Source organism: Oryctolagus cuniculus, chromosome 3, assembly GCF_051225735.1.
Source record: "Oryctolagus cuniculus isolate XC-2025 breed Fujian yellow rabbit chromosome 3, ASM5122573v1, whole genome shotgun sequence".
Lineage (NCBI taxonomy): Eukaryota > Metazoa > Chordata > Mammalia > Lagomorpha > Leporidae > Oryctolagus > Oryctolagus cuniculus.
The window spans coordinates 9,241,291-9,261,844 of NC_142869.1; the positions used below are offsets into that span (position 1 = coordinate 9,241,291).

At 44.2% G+C, this 20,554-nt stretch overlaps 1 protein-coding gene across 1 annotated transcript in view; it reads left to right on the forward strand.

The window, feature by feature from the left end:
* The window catches only part of DNER (delta/notch like EGF repeat containing), a 423,033-nt gene that overhangs the window by 193,412 nt on the left and 209,067 nt on the right, over positions 1-20,554 (forward strand). Inside the window, exon 5 of the mRNA XM_008259280.4 lies at positions 14,480-14,625. Coding sequence (XP_008257502.3) covers positions 14,480-14,625 — 146 coding nt within the window. The remainder of the gene's footprint in view (positions 1-14,479; positions 14,626-20,554) is intronic.

Here is a 20,554-nt window from a genome sequence, read left to right on the forward strand (position 1 = left end):
TACTCTGAATCTGACCTTACGTTAAAACATACGAGATAGGGATTTCACGGAGAGACATGGATCTAAGAGCGCCTGTTTGAGGCACTTGACTTTAAAGGAACACCTAAGAATACAGGCAGTGGAGTTTGACACTTAGACATAACTAGAACTTGTGACATAGGAATATAACACACAAAAACAAGGTAAATCTTTGGGAATAAGCTTCACCTTTAATGCTAATGCTGTAACTCTGTAAGGACAGAGTCCTGCATGGGAAGTTACACAGTGACTCATGTTGTTAATTGAACAATTAGCACGCTTATGTATGACGTCAGTGATCACCTAAGGCCCTTGACATCCACTGCCTAGGCTATGGGAGTTTTGAATCCACAAACTCCATCAGTATTCAGACAAAGCCATAAGGAAAGTGAAAGTACCTCCTTCCTTGATGACCACTTCTCTCCACTGGGGTTTCACCCAGGGAGGTCCTGCACATAGGGACACTTTTTGCAGTAGTGTCCTGGCTTTCCATGTCTGAAATTCTCTTGTGGGCTTTTTAGCCTGACCAGAACGCCTTTAGGGCTGACTGAGGCCACTGAGTGGTACTAATTGCAGTTGTCATTCTGAGTCTGCTATGTGGACTCCTTCCCATGTTGGAGCGTTTACTCCTCTTTAATTCTATTTATTATTAGCAGTAAACACTTAATCCTATTGACATGATCACTTTAACAATCAATCCCACCTACATGATCACTTTAAAACTCAAGATGTTGCTTTCACCATCCCGCCCAAGGGGATTTGGGATCCCATGGCAAGGTTTCAACCGTACCCTTCGAAGTAAGTCTGTAGGAATGCATGTAGAGCTACACAGCTTTACAGTCTCTCTGTAGGACCTGAGAAAATAGAAACAGACACAGCTCTTCATGAGCTTAATTATCCTTAAGCATCTGACATGGGTACATTGTATTAGTTAGAACTCCTTCAGCGTATGACTTAAGCAACTTCTGTTTTGTAATATAATTCAAGATTACAGAGAAAAATCATTCTTTTTAGTAATCCTTAGTGATCCCATCTAGTCTAAGGGCCTCCCAATTATTAAGTATAGATCCTAAGGGAGTTGCTACAGGAGCAGATGTGGAGCTACCCATAGTTAAGTCACCTTGTAACCCGGGGAGACAGGAGGTAAATAGGGCTAAGCTTGGGTCCAGTTATACCTCTGAACATGTGTCTTAAAATGTAATCTGACATCCCAGAGCTACTATACTCACTATAGTTCAATGTATATATGTATTATTTGTTATGTATATCACACATATTATTTATATACTATATAAATTACATGCATCATACATATTACATGTACCACATGTGTATTACATGTAATGTATGTGTTTCATATATATGTTTCATGTATATGTGTACCATCACCCAGTACTCTCAGCACACGTTCTAGTTACTCATTTTGGTATTCATAGTAAAGTCCCCGATCAGGAGGTGCTCACTTGGAATTAATGACCGGATATTGTGTACGTAATTACCACTTACGTAAAGTGAAACAAGCACTATATCCAGAATACATAAAATGGTAAAATCTAATGGTAGAGTATCCTTCTTCATATGTATATTTAATATATAACTATATAATCAGATAATTTTCTGAAGCGGGAGCTCAGCTTCCTCCCACTGCTCCTTGTCCGATAGAAGAGGGAGGGTACACGATTCTCTCTCTCTGTCTCTCTCCACCAGTCCTGCTTTGTTGTACCATGAAGGTGGAAGGAGAGGGGGTGTGATGAAGTTAGTTGTTTCACAAGTTTGTGACTCTGAGTAGTGGCTACATGGTGATTCCTTCTGGATTGGGTGGCCACGGTATTGGGCTATGCATGGGAGAGCAGTGTTACTGATTTGCAGGCCTGTCTTGGTTAGGGTCCTGACCAAGCTGTTGTAAGTAGGACTTCAAATGTAGAGGCTTCTGCAGGTTACAAGTTAATTTCTCCCTCATGGTACAGTGCAGAAGGCTGACAGGGCACATCTGCACCCTCAACGCACACAGATTCCATCTCTGGTCTCAACGTGACAGCACCATTCTTCCGGCATGTCAGCCAGTAAGAACAGGGCCAAGGTGGGGGCTGTGGAGGGTGGGAGCACATATTCTGACTCAGATTTTGCTGAGTCACTGAGAAGAACCCTGCTCTCCAGTTGGGTGGCCCAATTCCCAGCGAAAGCTCCAAAGGACCTCAGGGCACAGAGGGTGTTAGCAGGCCACATTCAGGTACTCCAGTCCGACGCAGGACCAACAGTTCAGTCTGGTATTCAAGGAAAAAAGTGTAGTAGGGTGGACACCTTGAGAAAAATTAAACAAAACTACAGCACTATGGGCAACAACCCTTTACTGTGGGTATTTCTTTTGGAGAAGTGTTGTAGAAAGTAAACCTGAGAAAGGCTCTCAATCTAAATTTTCTTGTTCATAGTTTTTCCACTTAATATTTTTTTTAGGTAATATGTGTTTAATTTGCATTATAGTAAAAAAGGCTTAAAGGCTTTATTAAAGAGTTCAACAAACGAAAAGGAAAAAGCCCATAGACCATCAAGAAAATAGGCAAGGGCTATAAACAGGAGTTTTCTCTGCAGGATGAATAGACCAAGTGTGCTCCCGAGATGTGGCGCAAGCAGGGAGACAGGCAGGATGGTCATCGTATCTCATGTTCAGGTTTGCTGGGAATAACTCATCTATCTTCAGGTGGTAACAAGTTGATTTTATTTTTCCTGGAATACCTTTCCATTATCTTTACAGTTTTTTTTTTTTCATAGAACAAATGATGTCTGTTACTAATTTTCATTGTTGTTTATCTAGGTGGGATTAACTTAGTGGTTTAGAGAAGTTAACAAAGGTAAAAATATCATGATTGTGGTTATTGTGTGCCACTGTGTTTCATCCAGAAGCATTTTTGGCTGCGTCTTACTCAGGATCCCATAGAAAATGAAATCTGCCACATGGGTGAATTTCCCCCCAAATCCCTACTTTCCCCTTTAAGCATCCACAGTAGCAAGCAAGACGCCACCAAAAAAAAAAAAAAAAGGCAAAAAAAAAAAAAAAAAAAAAAGACACCACCATTAACAGCCTTTTAGATGGAAATCCAAAAAAGCTTTGTTCAGAAAAGGTAGAAGGACCCTACATGAAGGCTTAGGAGGGCTGGTTTTGCCAGGCAATTTCTTCGGCTTGTTTGCCAGCCTCCAATAATTCCAGGGGAATGCTGGCCAACTTCTGAAGCTTTGCTCTAACCTCCATCCTATCATTTAAAAAGCTGGCCCAAGTGCAGATTTCACTGCTGCTCTTGTGGGATTGCGATTGTTTATCTCCCCAGTACCCATGTTCATGCACACACTCTGGGCCTTCAGCTGGGGCTGGCATCTCTGATATTTCAAACCCTTCATGCCTATCTGGTGCCAGCCATGGGACTTACTGGACTGTGAATGGTTTTTATAGGGTATAGGTTTGTGCCAAATGACTCTCTGAGTCTTAATAGGAAAAGTCAGCACAGTCTGTTTCTAACACCTAATGCTCAAGTAGTTATGGCCAGAATTTTTATTTTCCATGTATGCTTTCCCTTTAACAGGAAAGAACATGGTCTTTAGCCAAATGACTGAAGTGAGTTGTGCAAATCCCATTTGCTATTAATCCCAATGAGGTGTTAACTACAAAGTCCATTTAAGACTCCTTAGCTTTAGTATTAAAGAAGGCAAGCAGTAAAATAAACAGTTAATGGCCCAAAGCCAGTCATCTTCTGTGTTTTAATTGACGCTTGACCACTCTCTTCCAAGGATCATGATTGGCCCTTCTTTCAGCTGCTCTCAGCTTCTCATTTGCACCAAGGGAGGCAAGTTTGGCAAAAATCACTGCCTTAAAAATACTTCAGTGATTTCAGACCATTTCATTACTGTGTTAATGAGCACCATGTGGAGTTGTGGGCTAAGGCAAGTGTGTGTGTGTGTTGGGAGTAGTGAGGAGGTAGAGGCAAAGAAATGGAGGAAGGGAGAAGAAAATCCAAAGTTTGTTGGCTTTGTTGGGGTAACTAGTTACTTGAGGGTATTAACAGATCCCTGGAAAATTTTTGCACAGTTTTCCCTTTGTTACAGTTCTAAAACTCATTTGGCATTCATCCTCCATTTGTGTAGCACTTAGAAGTGAGAGCCTGCCAAGTCCCCAGGTGTCATTTTCTCTCCTCTCCTCTCTGTTCTCTCTCTTCTTTTCCCAGCATCTAACTGAAGAGTTGAGTTCTTTGGCATCCTTGAGACTTTTCCCCGTGGACTGAAGTCTTCCTGCTCAAAGCTAAGGTTGTCCAAGAGCTAATATGTAGTGCTTTAGGCTCTTCCTGTTGTAGAAATATTTTCTTATCAATGCCACTGTGGAAGAGTTGTAGCTCTTGCTGTTTCAATGAATTCTGCTGGAATGATGATGGTCCGTTAACTATGCAGGGCTAATTTTATGTCATGAATGTGAGGCTGCTGACTTTGATTGTGTGCCCTGGTCTCTCTCTGTTCTCTCCCTGTCTCAGTGGTTTTAGTACCATCCATATGCATATGAGTACCTTACTGTAATATTTAGCCCTGGTTTTTCTAGCTACCTACATCCTACTTCCTACCACCAACTTGACTGCTCAATTTGGGGGTCTCATCAGCATCTCAGATTTAATTAACCCATTCACAGTGGAAATCTTAATTCACTTGCCTGTTACCACCACCCATAAAGTTGCTAAAACTTTCTGTACAGGATTTCTTCTTTCTCTACACACCCTACCTCCAATCTATATGAAGATTTCGATTCTTTCTCCCAAATGTGATCTTTTAAAAAGTATGAGTTATTCTCCCTTTTAAAATTCTTCATTGGATCCCTATCATACTTGGCATGAAACCCAAATCTTTATGAAGGTTCATGGGACCCTGCGTGATTGGCCCTTCCTCTTCTCCATCCTCTCCTAGGTGCCGGGGGTTGTGCTGCCTCCAGCACACTGGCCTCCTCAGCTCTCTTCCCTGGCTCCTCTCAGTCTTCAGAGATCAGGGGACGTGCTGCCTCCTCCTGGGAGCTGCACAGACTCCCTCTGAAGGTTGAGCGACTGAACAGAACTCCTCCAGTCCGCTCTAGTTTATTGACACGGAATGCATGCTCAGTCCATGCAGGGCGACTCAATATCTTGGTCTCATAATCAGAATCACAGGCTTGGATTATGTACAATTGTGATGTAAATAAGTATATTCGTGGAAATGTTCAAAGAATTCAATTCTGTGTTTGTTGTGGTTGCAGGGAGAATATAAAGTCACATGAATGAGAAGACTAAACGCCCTTTGCCACCAAAAGCGTGACATTCCTTGAGTCTTTCAGCAGAGCGCTTTCATTGTCTTTCCTCTATTTCTACTTGTTTCTTTCTTAGTGTCTCCTTTCGTTGTCTCACTTGATACCTATCTTATGCTTTGGTTTCCTTGTTCTTTATCCTGCCCAGTCTTCTTTCTTGTATCCATTTTCCCTTTCTTCTTTCCATTCCTTTTACTTTTTCTTCTAACTTCTAAATCTCTTCTATTTCCATTTTTGGCTTCTAATTTCAATCAGGCTGTAGTTGGAGCAGCTTCATAGCCTCCATGCAACACGATGCCCACGAAAGATCGTGGAAATGTGGGTGTTGGCAAAGTCTACTCTAAGCTCTTTAAATGCCACTGGAGGGCCCCACCCTGCTTCTCTGTGGTCCCCCGTTGGCCAGGTGGCCTGTGGACCATAGAATTCTGAAGGAGAGGATACAGCTTTCCCCCTAGACTGCTTGAGGAGTTACAGATATTGATCTCTCACCACCAAGAAAGAGAGCGGCGCCCAGGTGCTCTGCACTTCTTGTGTGTTAGAAGTATCCATCAGCTTGAATGCTGAGTTAAAGAAATCACACTGACTTTTCAACAGCCCTCAAATGCTCACTTACAAAGGCCCAGAGAATATCTTTCGAATGAATCCTGCTTCGTTTTAGGCTTTTTCCACCGCCCCATTATAAGGGGCACACTTTCCGCTTTGGACGTGTGGAATTTCCTGAGGGCTACTTTGCAGGGACCCAGCTGCTGCTTGATGAACGTTGAATCGGACGGTATTGCTTTACATTATGAGGAGACGCAGGCATTTTCCCCTAGACATAATCACAGGGTAGTGCAAACAACGTATTGAAATTACGCTCCTACCTGGAAGGATCCCCCAGCCACAGTTTTCATCATGTGAATGGTATATTGCCGAAAATAGCATGCTTGTCCCATTCGCTCACTTCAAAGGATTAGGTGACATAATCAGGAATTGCATGGTAATGGATGGCACACTGCTCCAAAGACTGATTTCTTCAATTGTTGTTGAATAGTAAGGCCAAAACACCTATGGTCTTCTAAAGCAAACAGAGCTAATACAGAATCCTTTCTCAGCATTGTCTCTAGGAACTTTAGAGATGATGCTGAGCTTGGGAGCATAAACACTATTTAGGAATTAGAGTCACCTGGATTCTAAAAATAGATGGGTAAAACTTGCTTTCAGGGCTCACATGATGCCTTCAATTTACAGTGACTGTTAAGAATATTGTTACTTAACTGAAAGAAGAGCTTTGTAAAAATTGTGGAAATAGGAGAGAGAGAAGGAAGAAGGGTTGGAGGTATCACTATGTTCCTAAATCTGTATATATGAAATACATTAAACTTGTATAACTTAAATAAAATTAAAAAAGAATATTATGCCTTAGTGTTCATATTACTTCTGTGACTTAATGCTAGTTTTTCTACCAGACCAGTGGTTCTTAACTGGAAGCCCCAGGTGGTGGTATTTAGAATGTTTTCCCCCAAAACATGGCTGCCAGGGGCCCATCCAAGACTGCTGATTCTGAATGACTTGTGTTGGAGTCTGGGAATACAAGAGAAGCTCACAAAGTTCGTGGGCAAGGGTGTTTGGCACAGTGGTTAACTTGCCACTTGCATCCTGCATCAGAGTGTCTGGTTTCAGTCCCAGCTCCTCTGCTTCTGAGCCAGCTTCCTGCTAATGTGCCTGGGAGGCAGAGGTGATGGCTCAACCCACATGGAAGACTCAGACTGAGCTCTGGACTCCCAGCTTTGGTCTGGCCTAGCTCTGTCTATTGCAGGCCTTTGGGTAGTAGGCCTGCAATTGGAAGATCTCTCTCTGCCTTTCAACTGAAATGAAGAAAAACGTTTATGGAAAGGGGTGAGCATTTGGCCTATTGGTTAAGGTGCTAACTGAAATGCCCGTGTCCCATATTGGAGTATCTGTGTTTGATTCCTGGCTCTAGATCCTGATTCCAGCTTCTGACCAGTGTAGACTCCAGGAGACAGCGGATAATGGCTTGAGCTGTTGGTTCCTACTTCTCCTATGGGAGAACTGGGTTGTGTTCCTGGCTTCTTGCTCTGGCTCGGCCCCAGCCATTGAGGGCATTTGGGGAGTGGGCCAGCAGATGGGAGCTGTGTGTGTAGGTCTGTTTATCTGTTTCTCTATCTCTTGAATAATCAGAAAAAATGTTTTTAGATTCATGGAAAAATGAAATTAAAAGGTACATTTATTTTGGTATAAAAAGTTTTGAAATCTGCTCATACGAAAAGTCTTCAAGAAGTTCATAGAAAATGTGTATTGTGGAAAAAAAATGAAAATATTTCAAATTTTTTCACCGAAATAAACTTATTTTTCAATTCTATTTTCCACAAAATTTTTGAAGTACCCTCATACGTACTTTGCAAAGGCTCCTGTAAGATATTGAAGCTATTAATTTCAACACTAGTCAAGAACTATTATGTTTGACTGAAAATGTGCAGGGCTAGAAACCACAGGTGAGGAACTGGCTCTGTGGCATAATGGGTAAAACCACCGCTTGCAGTGCTGGCATCACATATGGGCGCTGGTTTGAGTCCTGGCTGCTTCACTTCTGATCTAGCTCTCTGCTATGGCCTGGGAAAGCAGTAGAAATGGCCCAAGTCCTTTGGCCCCTGCACCTGTGTGGGAGACCCAGAAGAAACTCTTGGCTTTGGCCTGGCACAGCTCTGGCCATTGCAGCCAATTGGGGAGTGAACCGGTAGATGGAAGACCTCTCTCTCTCTCTCTCTCTCTCTCTTTCTCTCTGTCTCTCTGTCTCTCCTTCTCTTTCTGTGTAACTCTGACTTTCAAATAAATAAATCTTTGCAAGAAAAAACACAGATGACTCATCTTCAAATTCACAGTCTGACATGGTTCCAGGTTCATAGATGTGAGCTCAGTAAGAGATGTGAGTTCAATGAGTAAATGGGACCAAATTATCTAAAAAACTATATCTTGTATATTTTTTGACTACACACTCATTTGATTTATTGCTGGCTAAGCAAATTTAACAGTTGAATAGAATTTTAAAAGCACCTTTGGAAGAAAGCCTCATCTACAAAATTATATTCCATTATATGGTCTCAATGCTTAGGAGCAGAGAAATGATATAGATTTTTAATTTAATGTGAAACTAGAGAATTTGCAAAGGTGTGAAAACTGTCTTTGTAATTCCTGATACCTAATTTTATCTCTAGTACCTTATGTCTAAAATATCACTTAGGAAAATATCTGTGGTAGCATCCTGGAATTTCTACCACTCTCCATTTCTCTGTCAAGGATAATCATAAGTTGACGAGCAATTGTTTTGTTAGTAAACTGGGATTTGTGCTTTCAAACGATTGCTATTCTTCAGAGTAGAGATGTTGGGTACTAAGACACTCTGGAAACTTCTCCTTGGAAATTGGCCATTTGGTTCCTGTGTCTTGACTTCTCCTCATGGCTTCTCTAAGGCTTGCCCCTTGTCATCAGGGATTGCCAATAGAGTAGCATAATAAAAAGCCCTTGGAGACATAGAAGAGTCAGAGTTATGTGATGGGGGTGTGGCAGAGGTCAAAGTGGGCTGGAGGAGTGAGAAAAAAATTCACGAACAAGGGGCCACCTGAGCTGACCTCAGTAGCTGTAAGATTGGGAGAAGGGGGACTACTGTAGTCAGAGAGAAAGCCTGGAGAAACAGTCACAGAACCGGCGTGAGCAGGACGTGTGAAGGTGGCTCTGGAGGTGTAAATGCAGGGTGGTGGTGGAGGAGCTTGATGCTGTCCAGGAGATGTGGTTCTGCCTGTACCGTCTGCTTCCTTCCTTCTCAAAGTCAGTAGGGAACCTTAGCATGCAAGGAACCAGTTGTCCATGCACACAAAATAACAGTCTGTCAGGCCTGTGCTGACTGTGGACCGAGATTCCAAGAGATACTTACTTCCGAATGCCACACAGGAGGAATCTCCACGTCTCTCTTAATTCCGTTAACTCCCATCATGACTTTGACAACTGTCAATAACATTCTTTTTCATACTGTGATTCTGAATGCATCTCTGCCTATTGGAAACATCTGGCATTAATGTAGTGCTTTGTGCATACGTTGACTCAAGATGCCCTTTAGGACATTAGGAAGAGGATGACCATATTGTCCAGTTGCTGGGAACGTCTCACTTTATGCCTGCATCAAGGTGCAATTTTTCCCCAAAACATCTTCGTTTTGATACATTCTATGGTTTCTGTCTTTTGGGTTACTTCTCATACTTAATGCATGAGAAAACTGGGGCTCAGAGAGCCTGGGCTTATCAAAACTCCTTTTCACGGCAGTATCTCTAGTACCTTTTATGGGTGGTGTTGGAGACCTCCTCCTACATAATGAAGCTTTGATTGTGATGTTTACTGTTAACTTTGGGTGTTGTTCATTTACATCCAGAGCTGGTTCAAGTCACAGCCATGTCTCCTTCTGTCCCAAGGAGAGGAAAGCGTTCTTATCCGCAGCATCAGTGGTGGCATCTGAGACGTCTCTTAGGACCAAGACAAGCCCTAGACAATTATCAGTAGTAGATTGTCTTTGGCAGTTTTCCATTTTCTCAGCGAGAGCATGGCCTACAGAAGAAATGAGGGTACACATTCTAGAGGCTGAAGTAGGGAGAAACCACAGCCTTTCACCAGGCATTTGCCTGGTGGATCTGGATCGCTTGGGAGCCACCTGCACTGGGCTGATAGCCTCGCTCGTCGTGGCTCATTAGCTCTTCCTTGAGGGATTCCCTTCAGCCGTCTTCAGTCTCTTGGCTTCTTCCACCGGGGCCTGGTCCCCACCATTCTCGTGTTCCTCTGACATCGATAGATGTCATTTTTGCCAGGCCTGCATCTCTCCATGCATGAGGGCCTCTGATTCCAACTTTCTTGCCTGAGGAAGGGCCCACCGGTCTCCCCAATCCTGCATAGAATATGGGGAGTTGACTTAGTTTTAACAAGACTTAAATGAGTATTTAGGAAATAGAGAGGTACAACCCAGAAACTAACTTACCACAGCTACTAGAAGCAGTTCTGGGAATGAGAGGACCTCATTAGCACTCCTGCCAACCCAGTGCAACCCAGGGGAGCTCCAAGAATCACCACATCTCAGAATCCCAGGGCATTGACCACAGAGAGTACAAATTTCTTCTTCTTCTTCTTCTTCTTTTTTTTTTTTTTTTTTTTTTTTTTTTTTTACAGGCAGAGTGGACAGTGAGAGAGAGAGACAGAGAGAAAGGTCTTCCTTTGCCGTTGGTTCACCCTCCAATGGCCGCTGCGGCCGGCGCACTGTGGCCGGCACACTGCGCTGATCTGAAGCCAGGAGCCAGGTGCTTTTCCTGGTCTCCCATGGGGTGCAGGGCCCAAGCACCTGGGCCATCCTCCACTGCACTCCCGGGCCACAGCAGAGAGCTGGACTGGAAGAGGGGCAACCGGGCAGAATCCGGCGCCCCGACCGGGACTGGAACCTGGTGTGCCAGTGCCGCAAGGCTGAGGATTAGCCTATTGAGCTGCGGCACCGGCCACGAATTTCTTTTGTCCCTAAATTTATGATCTGTTTCTCCCAGGTTGCCATCCAGTTAGCATGGTAGATGGGGGATGTCTACTCTCTCTCTCACCTCTACTGTGGGGCATCCCAGATATGGTAAACCTCATGCACTGTTGCATTTCCAGACTCACAGCACTAGCAAGTGATGTAAGCCAGATGGTCTCGCCCCAAGCCCAGGCTAAAAGTTTTTTACAGTCTTTGCTCAGTAGAGAGAGAAGACTGGGTCTTGCTCTGCCCTCCATATCCAGCCCTGGTTTCTGAAGCTGCTGGGAACAAACACCTCAGCCAAAAAGCACACATTTCTCAGGCATAAAACATATAGGCAAATGGTAGTGTGGATCCACATTTAAGGGAACTCCGCCCTTGAGGTTTCTCTCCTAGGAATCATACACTTCTGCAGGGTGGTATTGTTGGACTGCACATTTAGTATCTCAGTTGGACACATCCGTGTGTGCTGTCAGTCATGACCACCCCAAGGACCAGGTGCATTTCCATGATTGATGGCAGTGAGCCTTACAGGTGGTCTCTTTGGGGGTGCTTGGTTTGTCTCATACACAGAGTCCTGCCTTTGCCCTGGGAGGGAGACACTCTCTACAGCCTTCTAGAAGGTGGGTTTTGAGGTATATTTGCCCCAGGTACCTTCATGTACAACCATACCTTAAAATTGTGTCTCTCTGTGTGTTCTGCACATCTATGTTACATGTTTCTAAAATATGCACTTACATACTGTGCATATATTTAGGCACTTCCCACTAATCTTTTTAGAGCCATAATCTGTTTCCAGAAAGAGTTTTCATTCATTGTAGATTTTTGCGATGTTGTCTTTATAACTTCCTCTAAGGACAAACAGAAATAGCCGAGAGACCATGTCTTATTTTTATGACACTTTTTTAAAAGCACTGTGAAAAAGGAAAAAAATGTAGGAAGTCTCTTTTAACTTTTTAAGCCAAATTTCTCAAATTACCCTTCTGTTTAAAAGTATGCAAAGCAGAATGTGTCAAGCAACACGTTGAATAAAATCTATGATGAGGGGCTTTAGGAACATCCAGCACCTCAGTGTGTGAGGAATTCTAAATTGAGGACATGGAAAATCGTTGGAAAGTCACTGCTTCATTGTCAACAGAAGCCGTGTGTCCTTAGATGATTGCTAGTTAGTGAGATGGTGTTAGGTTCCATGCAAGTCAGCTTGATCAGTGTGGTTCTGTCTCTGAACCAGTTTATTATTTTTATTTATTTTCTTTTAAAAGATTTATTTGTTTGAAAGAGTTGCAGAGAGAGAAGGAGAGACAGAGAGAGAAGTCTTCCCTCCACTGTTTCCCTCCCCAGATGGCTGCAACAGCTAGAGCTGGACCAGGCTGAAGCCAGGAGCCAGGAGCGTCTTTCAGGCCTCCCACGTGGGAGCAGGGGCCCAAGGACTTAACCTGCTGTGCTATGACACCAGCCCCGACACTGTGTTTTTCTAATCTAAGCCTGTTTGAATTTGTGATACTTGAGCCATAATAAATAATCTGAATTAAAAATTTGGTCACATGATGTTTAAAATATGCATAAAACTATAGAAAAAATATAAGAAGACTTCTTTGTACACTTGCCATATTTGCTTCTATATTATTAATAACTAAAATATTGCACATGCAGCCAGAATCTCCCTCCTTACCCACCTCCATTTTCTCCTTCTTTTGGGGTTGGTTGGTTTCTTTCCATGCATCTTTATGTATTTTTTTGTGGAAATGTGTGTGCTTAACAGTGCTTACTACTGATTTATAGGTTTTAATATTTATGTAACTATAAATAATATTGAGGAACAAAAGTAATTTGCAAAAATAATTCTTTATTCTGAAAGTTAATCATTTACTGGTTTTATGCATCATATATCTCATTTCCATGCCTATGTTTAATTCATTATCCTTGGTTATGGTGGCTATTTACATACAATTTAAATTTGGATTTCAAATATTAAATTGTGTATTATATAAAATTTATGTATTTAATATATAAATTATTGGCTTTTAGTTTGTTATTTTGTGTGTTATTATTTTGTGTCTTATTTAAGAAATCCCTAACCTGAAGACTAATAAAATAACCATCTATATTTCTCACTTGGCATTTTAAAGATTTTTTAAAACGATTTATTTATTTATTTGAAAGGCAGTTAAGAGAGACAGAGAGAGAGAGAGAGAGAGAGAGAGATGTCTTCCATCTGCTGGTTCACTCCCCAAAAGACTGCAATGGGCGGAGCTGGGCCGATCCAAAGCCAGAAGCCAAGAGGCCTCCAGGTCTCCCACATGGGTGCAGGGGCCCAAGGACTTGGACCATCTTCCTCTGCTTTCCCAGGACAGAGCAGAGAGCTGGATTAGAATTGGAGCAGCTGGGAGTAGAACCCGACATCTACATGGGATGCTGGCACTGCAGGAGGTGGCTTTTACCCACTACACCACAGTGTCGGTCCCCATAAGTGAATATTCTTATCACAAAAAGATACTAGGGAGAGGCTGTCATTGTGGCATAGTGGGTAAAGCCACTGCCTGAAAAACCAGCATCCCATATGTGTGCCAGGCTGTTCCACTCCCAATCCAGCTCCCTGCTAATGCACCTGGGGAAGCAGCAGATGGTGACTCAAGTGCTTGGACCCCAGCACCCACATGGGAAACTCCACTGAAACTCCTGGCTCCTGGCTTCAGCCTGGCCCAACCCTGGCGATTGTGGGTATTTGGGGATTGAATCAGCAGATGAAAGATCACTCTCTCTCTTTGTGTCTCTCCTCTTCTCTCTGTAACTCTGCCTTTAAAACAACAAATAAATCTTAAACAAAAGGACACTCAATGAAATAATTTAATCATCTGTGGAAAATACACTATTTACTTCTCTATGTCAGTCAGAGGTCAATTTATTCATTTATTCTATATTTACTGCTTTTGACTATACAAATGACTGCACTAGACATACAGGTCATTCACGGATAAATATGACATCAGTGATAGTGCAGCCAGTATAACACTGTGATTAGTCTTGTTTTATTAGCTGGCTAAAAATGGCTTATATTAACACTGTGCAGTCAGATGGATGATCAAGTAAGATGGCCCTTAATAAACCCAACATAGGATGTGTGTTTCATGCTTACTATGAGGGGCCTGAAAGCCTCTAGGGCAGGCTGATGCCCAGTGGAACCTTTGGGAACTTCAGCACCTGTGAGTATCCACAGTAGTTGGGAGGAGGAAGAGTTGGGTGAGCCAGGCACCCTGAGAGAAGCCTGGAGCTCGAAGCACCCAAGGCAGAGACTGTATTATAAGATTTAAGTGCAGGAATGGTATTGAGTGACCATGTGGGGCTCCTGGGACAAGGGCAGGAGCGAAGCAGAAGGATCTAAGATGATGAATGCGCAGGCTGGGGCTCCTTTTCTTGGCCTTAGGTTCCCCATGATGCTGGGGACGACTGCTCTGCCTTAGAAAACTGAGTTCCTCATGGACAGCACCCTGCGTTGTCCTCTTTGCCTATTGTTTAGTTTGCCAGACTGGAATGATGCTGTAGCTGAATTCGGACTCTTATAGCAAGACTGTTGGTGAAGCTTTTATGTTTCCTATCGTCCCATTTTCTTTTAGGTTTTGTGAATGATTCCGTTACTAAATCCATCGTGGCTTTGCGTTTAACTCTGGTGGTAAAGGCCAGCACCTGTGTGCCGGGGGAGAGCCACGCCAGCGACGTGCAGTGCTCAGGGAGAGGCAGGTGCACCACAAAGCCGTCAGAGGTAAGCCAATGCCTAGGAGTTTGTCCCTATATGTTTGTGTAAATACATACGTGGGTATTTGTGTATGTGCATGTGTGTGCATGTGTGTGCACGTGTGTGTGTGTGTGTACATAGAAGGCAGGGGTGATTGGGAGAGAAGTGCCTTCGCTGAAGAAAGCAAACGCCATCTGATTTCAGCTATATATCAATATGGAACATGGAGCTATACAAATCGCTGTGTGATGTCTGAGGGAATTATAATGAATTTGTGTAGTGATAGATAATTTTACTTTGGTGTGAAGTAGAGATTTCACAAGAAGTGGCCATTATGTTTGGCTTAGTAGAATCCAAGGAAATAGAAGGAAGAACAGGGAAGCATGTTTACTTACTGGGTCTGGGTATAATTGTTGCCTGCAAATGTGGTCACTCTTCCCCAGGGATGATAACAGAATTACCTGCGATAGAGAAACAGGCGGCACAGATGAGAGGCAGGGTGGAGGAAAAGCTGACCCACTATTTCTGATGTGTGTGGATACAGCGTCATAGACACTATAGGAGGCCTGAGTCCCCCCTTCCCTTTGCCTTTTTATTTCTTCTTTTAAGATTTATTTCATTTATTTGAAGGGCAGAGTTACAGACAAAGAGGGAGCGAGAGATAGAAGAGAGAGAGAGAGATAGATAGATAGATAGACAGACAGACAGACAGATAGATAGAGGTCTTTCATCCACTATTTCACTCCCCAAATGGCTGCAATGGCCAGAGCTGGACCAAGCTGAAGCCAGGAGCCAGTGCATTGGGGTCTGCCACGTGGCTATAGGAGCTCAAGGACTTGGGCCATCTTCTGCTGCTTTCCCAGGCACATTAGCAGAGAGCTGGATCAAAAGTGGAGCAGCCAGGACTTGAACTGGCGCCTGAATGGGATGCATTGCAGGTGGCGGCTTTACCCATTATGCCACAGCGCAGGCCCCTTCCAAGGGGATGTTTGTTGCTGTCACTGCTTGCTGATTGTGTCTCTGGCATTCTTTACTTAAGTTTCCTCTTTCCAGTTATACACATATTTTGGCTGATGTTAATGTTTAAGTGGAAGTGGTACACTAATCCCCCAAAGAGCATGGTTTATTTTAGGCCAATTTTAAATTTTCTTGGGTGACACTCCCTTGTGGTGAGGTTAGCACATTTTGTGATCACAGTGTTGAACTTTGCCAAGTGAAAGGAATGTGGGAGGAAGCTTTCAAATACTGCCCTGGTCATCTTGGAAAACCCATGATTTTCCTATTCTAGGTGTGATATGGCAGTTGCTTAAATATACCATTTTCCTGGGAGAAGGCAGAATATGGTCAGAAATCCAGGAGAGAAGTGGAAATAATGATTTCTGCTAGATCTCTTTGAAGGAACACAGCAGGAAACCAAAGCCAAGCTCTGTCTCTGCTTTTGGCGGGGCCAGGTGGTGGACACAGCACGCTGAAGCCAGGAGGCAAAGTATGAGAGGGGTGCACAGCCGTCCTGCCTCTTCCCTCCCTGCCTCTCCTGTCTGCGCCAGTGTGGACCGGTCTGCTGCCTTTCCTGAGGCCAAGCCTTGTTGCCCATGGAAACACTGAAGTGAGGGATACTGGTTCTTCCACGACAGCCAGTGCTAGGGAGAGGCCGGCTCAGTGGGGACAAGAGGAGAATGCAGTGACCTTACCTGATGAGGGATTTGCAGAAGATGAGACTGGGAAGAGCCAAGGGCATGGGGTAGAAGAGGATCAGCAAGCACGAGGCACACGGCACCTCCCTGAGTGCATCCTGCCTGTTGCAGTGAACAGCCTAGGCCTGATTAGCTCTGAGAATGGTTAACACTGGCAACAGAATCCCACACGAGGAAGAGAGGGCTGTTCTCAGAACATTTGATTGAGAAAACAGTAGGGTTCATTACAAGCTTCCTTGCCTATCAGATGGTCTTTCTGGGGGAGACTTGTCATGGCACAAGGCAGCGACCATGCTGTCCCAACGCATGCTGGTTGTGGGCTTGCAACCAATACCAGTACTACACTGTGCGGGCACGCTAGCCAGGAGCCTTTGCCTGGAGGCTTAGAATTGACTCACTGAGAAAGCAATAGAGGTATTTAGCACCTGGCAAGTGACTTGGCAAACTCTGCCAAGTGTGAAAAACAAAGATTCAGAAGCCTTGGTGAAGGATCCGTCCAGATTGTCACAGCTCCCTGCAGAGGGCGCGTGTCTTCATCAGCTTCTTGGACACCTCGTCCCGCCGCTGCAGACCCCAGCTCTGCACCACTGGTTCCTGCACTGTAGAGCCTCGGATCTCGATCTGGCATTTACCTTCAGTGCTTTTAAGGAAACTGGGGCGAGTGCTCTTGTGTAGCCACCGTCATTGCTCTAAGCAAATGGTTAGGCTGGCATTACCATGAGCATCCCTTCTGAGACCCACCGTTTTCAAAGCAAGATTTATTTACTTATTTGAAAGTCAGAGTCGCAGTGGGCGGGAGGCAGCAAAGGTGGGGGGGGGGAGAGAGAGAGAGAGAGAAAGGAAGGAAGGAAGGAAGGAAGGAAGAAAGGAAGGAAGGAAGAAAGGAAGGAAGGAAGGAAGGAAGGAAGGAAGAAAGGAAAGAAAGAAAGAAAGAAAGAAAGAAAGAAAGAAAGAAAGAAAGAAAGAAAGAAAGAAAGAAAGAAAGAAAAAGAAAAAGAAAAGAAAAGAAAAGAAAAGAAAGAAATCGTTTATCACTGGTTCATACCCAGATGCTTACAACAGCTAGGGCTGGGCCAGGCTGGAGCCAGGAGCCGGAAGCTTCGTCCAGATCTCCCACATGGTGGCCACAATACTTAAGTCATTCTCAGCTACTTTCCCCAGACCGTTAGCAGGGTCCTGGATCATAAGTGGAGCAGCTGGGACTTGAATTGGTGCCCGTATGGGATGCTAGCATCACAAGCAGTGGCTTTACCTACTACGCCACAACACCAGGCCTGAGACCCATCACATTCATATTGGAGAGGAAGGTCTGGGGTGACTTGGGCCATCTAGGACAGAAGAAGGGGACATGGGAAAGAGGGGGTCATCATCATTTTTGTGTCTGCTTGGGTTACCATGGCTTTTCATGGTTCTGTTATGGTGACATAGGAGTAGTTTGCTAACAATAAAAGACTTGTCATCATGGTTCCTTCTTTTTACTGTTTCCTAAAATTAGAAGTTTTGTAGTCCAACCTTCCACCCAATGCAAGCATCCACTCTGTAGCAGAAAACAAATGAACTGTATTTGGTGATTTAATTTTATTACTTCTAATCATTTTTTGTGTCTTTTTATTAGAACATCCATCAAAATAAAAACAATCCTGTTATTTCCACAACCACTCTCATTTGGTAATGGAACTCATTTCTTTTCTGTCAGAGACACTTGGCCAGCGGATATTTCACAATTCCATGTTGATGGGTGGCTTGTGATAAAGCCGAAGCTTGCTGTTCTTAGCTATCGCGCCCTTCTGGGAAGGTCTTTTGAACAGTTTACTGTACCATTCGAAGGAGCTCTCTGTTTTTGAAAACCGCTTTTATCACAAGGGTTGATTCTGATCTTCTTAAGAAAAAGCACCTGACTGTCGGCCACTATTTCTCTTTGAACTTTGTTCTCAAGGTTGTTAGCTCACCGGCTGCTGCCTGCCTGATCACTTATTCCTTAATTAGCTGGCAGGTAAGTGCCGGGGTCCCCACGGGGCTCTTTGCTGGTTTGAGTATTAAGCTTTCTTTAGATCCAAATTCTGTTCCATGGATCTTGTCTCTCATGGCCAAGAGGCTTGTATCAGGTAGGATTCTCCAAGGGAACAGAAACAATAGGATGGATAAACTTAGATTTTTTTTTTTAACTATTCATTTGGAAGGCAGAGTGACAGAGAGAGAAGGAGGGACAGAATGATCTTCCATGTGCTGGTTCACTCCCCACATGGCTGCAACAACCAGGTCTGGGCCAGGCCAGAGGCGGAGCCAGGAGCTCTATCCAGTTCTCCCATGTGGGTTGGTAAGGGCCCAAGCACTTGGGCCATCTTCCATTGCTTTCTCAGGTGCATTAGCAGGGAGCTGGATTGGAAGCCGAGCAGCCAGGACTTGAACATTCACATTCCAATAGGGGAGGCTGGAGTTGCACGTGGCAGTTTAACCAGCTATGCCACAATGCTGGCCCCAAGAGAGAGTTTTTTTTTAACTTTTAAAAAAATTTTTGTTAATATAAAAGAGACAGATTTCATGCATCCCATAGGTACAGTTCCAAGAAGACAACCACACTTGCCTCCCTCCAGCCCCTACCCCCCAATCCCTCTCCTTCCCTCCCTTTTCTTGATTTTACCAGTTTTGGCCAAGACACAATATTTTTTTTAAGATTTATTTATTTATTTGAAAGTCAGAGTTACACAGAGAGAGGAGAGGCAGAGAGAGGTCTTCCATCTGCTGGTTCACTCCCCAGATGGCTGCAGTGCCTGGAGCTGCGCCAATCTGAAGCCGGGAACCAGGAGCTTCTTCCAGGTCTCCCACATGGGTGCAGGGGCCCAAGGACTTGGCCATCTTCTACTGCTTTCCCAGGCATAGCAGAGAGCTGGATGGGAAGTGGAGCAGCTGGGACTAGAACCTGCGCCCATATGGGATGCTGGCACTTCAGGTCAGGGTGTTAACCCGCTGTGCCACAGCACTGGCCCCAAGACATAATCTCAATCCACTCTATGTTCATAGGTTTCAATTCGCCACTAACCATAATATTCAACAAGTAAAAAGTAGGAAGACCACAGTTACACAGGAGTATAAACAAGGGCTAAAAACAATCAGATCACAAAGTGTCCATTTCATTCCTACACTTTTTTTTTAATATTCTACCTTACCTGCCATATATCAGAGAAAACATATGATATTTGGCTTTTTAAGAATGGTTTATTTCATTAAATGGTTCAGGCTATTGTGGAGTCTTGGTGACCCCAAAATCTGGTCATGGAGGCCTAAAGACTGGACCCTCAGGAAAGATGCAGTTTGAACCTAAAGGCTGTCTTCAGGCAGGACTCCCTCTGTTCCGGGAGGTCAGCCTTGGGTCCCGTTAGGTCTTCAGCTGATTGGATGTGGCCACCTGCACCATGGAAGGTAGCCTGCGTCACTCAACACCTACTTCCTCGTATGTGACTCCCAGCACAGAACGCCCTGACAGAGCATCCTGGATAACGTTTGATCAAATGTGTGAGCACACAGCCCGGTGGGTGCATCGGCTTCACCTTCACAGGGTCTCTCTGGTCCCTCCGTTCCCTACTGCCCACTTCCGACATAACCTGCCCCCTTGCCCCTAAAGTGAAGGGAGTTGTTTTAAAATTTTAGTTCGCCAAGCATTGCCCGAGGTCCTTGAAAGGTGCAGCCCCCTCTCTCAGAGTCTGATGCCTTCTGCTGGGGGCTGCTGGTTCTGATGCTGAAGTTGATTGTGGACAGCACTACTGGAAGCAGAGGTCTCAGGATAGTGCACACCCTCTCCATGGGCACCATTTTTAAATTCAACGATTGTGTTGCTGATCATTCCAAGGCCACTTGGAGTGAATCAAAGATAAAGCTTGGACATTATCTAATGGTTCAATACATATTCCAAATTGTTTTCCTGTTTACTGGCCCTGGTCTGCATTGATGGGGAATTGGGATCCTGTCCCCGTTCTTAGAAGGTTCCCTGGAAATCTCCCTTGCTCTTGCCATAGGAATCCATTGTCTGTGAGTTATTAGGATGGGGACCAAGACTTTTCTTTGAGAGAATTTTGCTGACATCACTGTTAGTCCCTTTCAGAGTTTGTATCTTAATTTTGCCTCCAGGTATGGGCCTGCACCTGAGAGAGGCACGTCCACACCTGGCTCGTGGAGTCCCAACCTTCTGTGCATTCTCGCCCTACTCTTGGAAGGCAAAAACTCAAGCTGTAGGAAGTCTCTGCTCCCTTCCTACAGCCACTTGG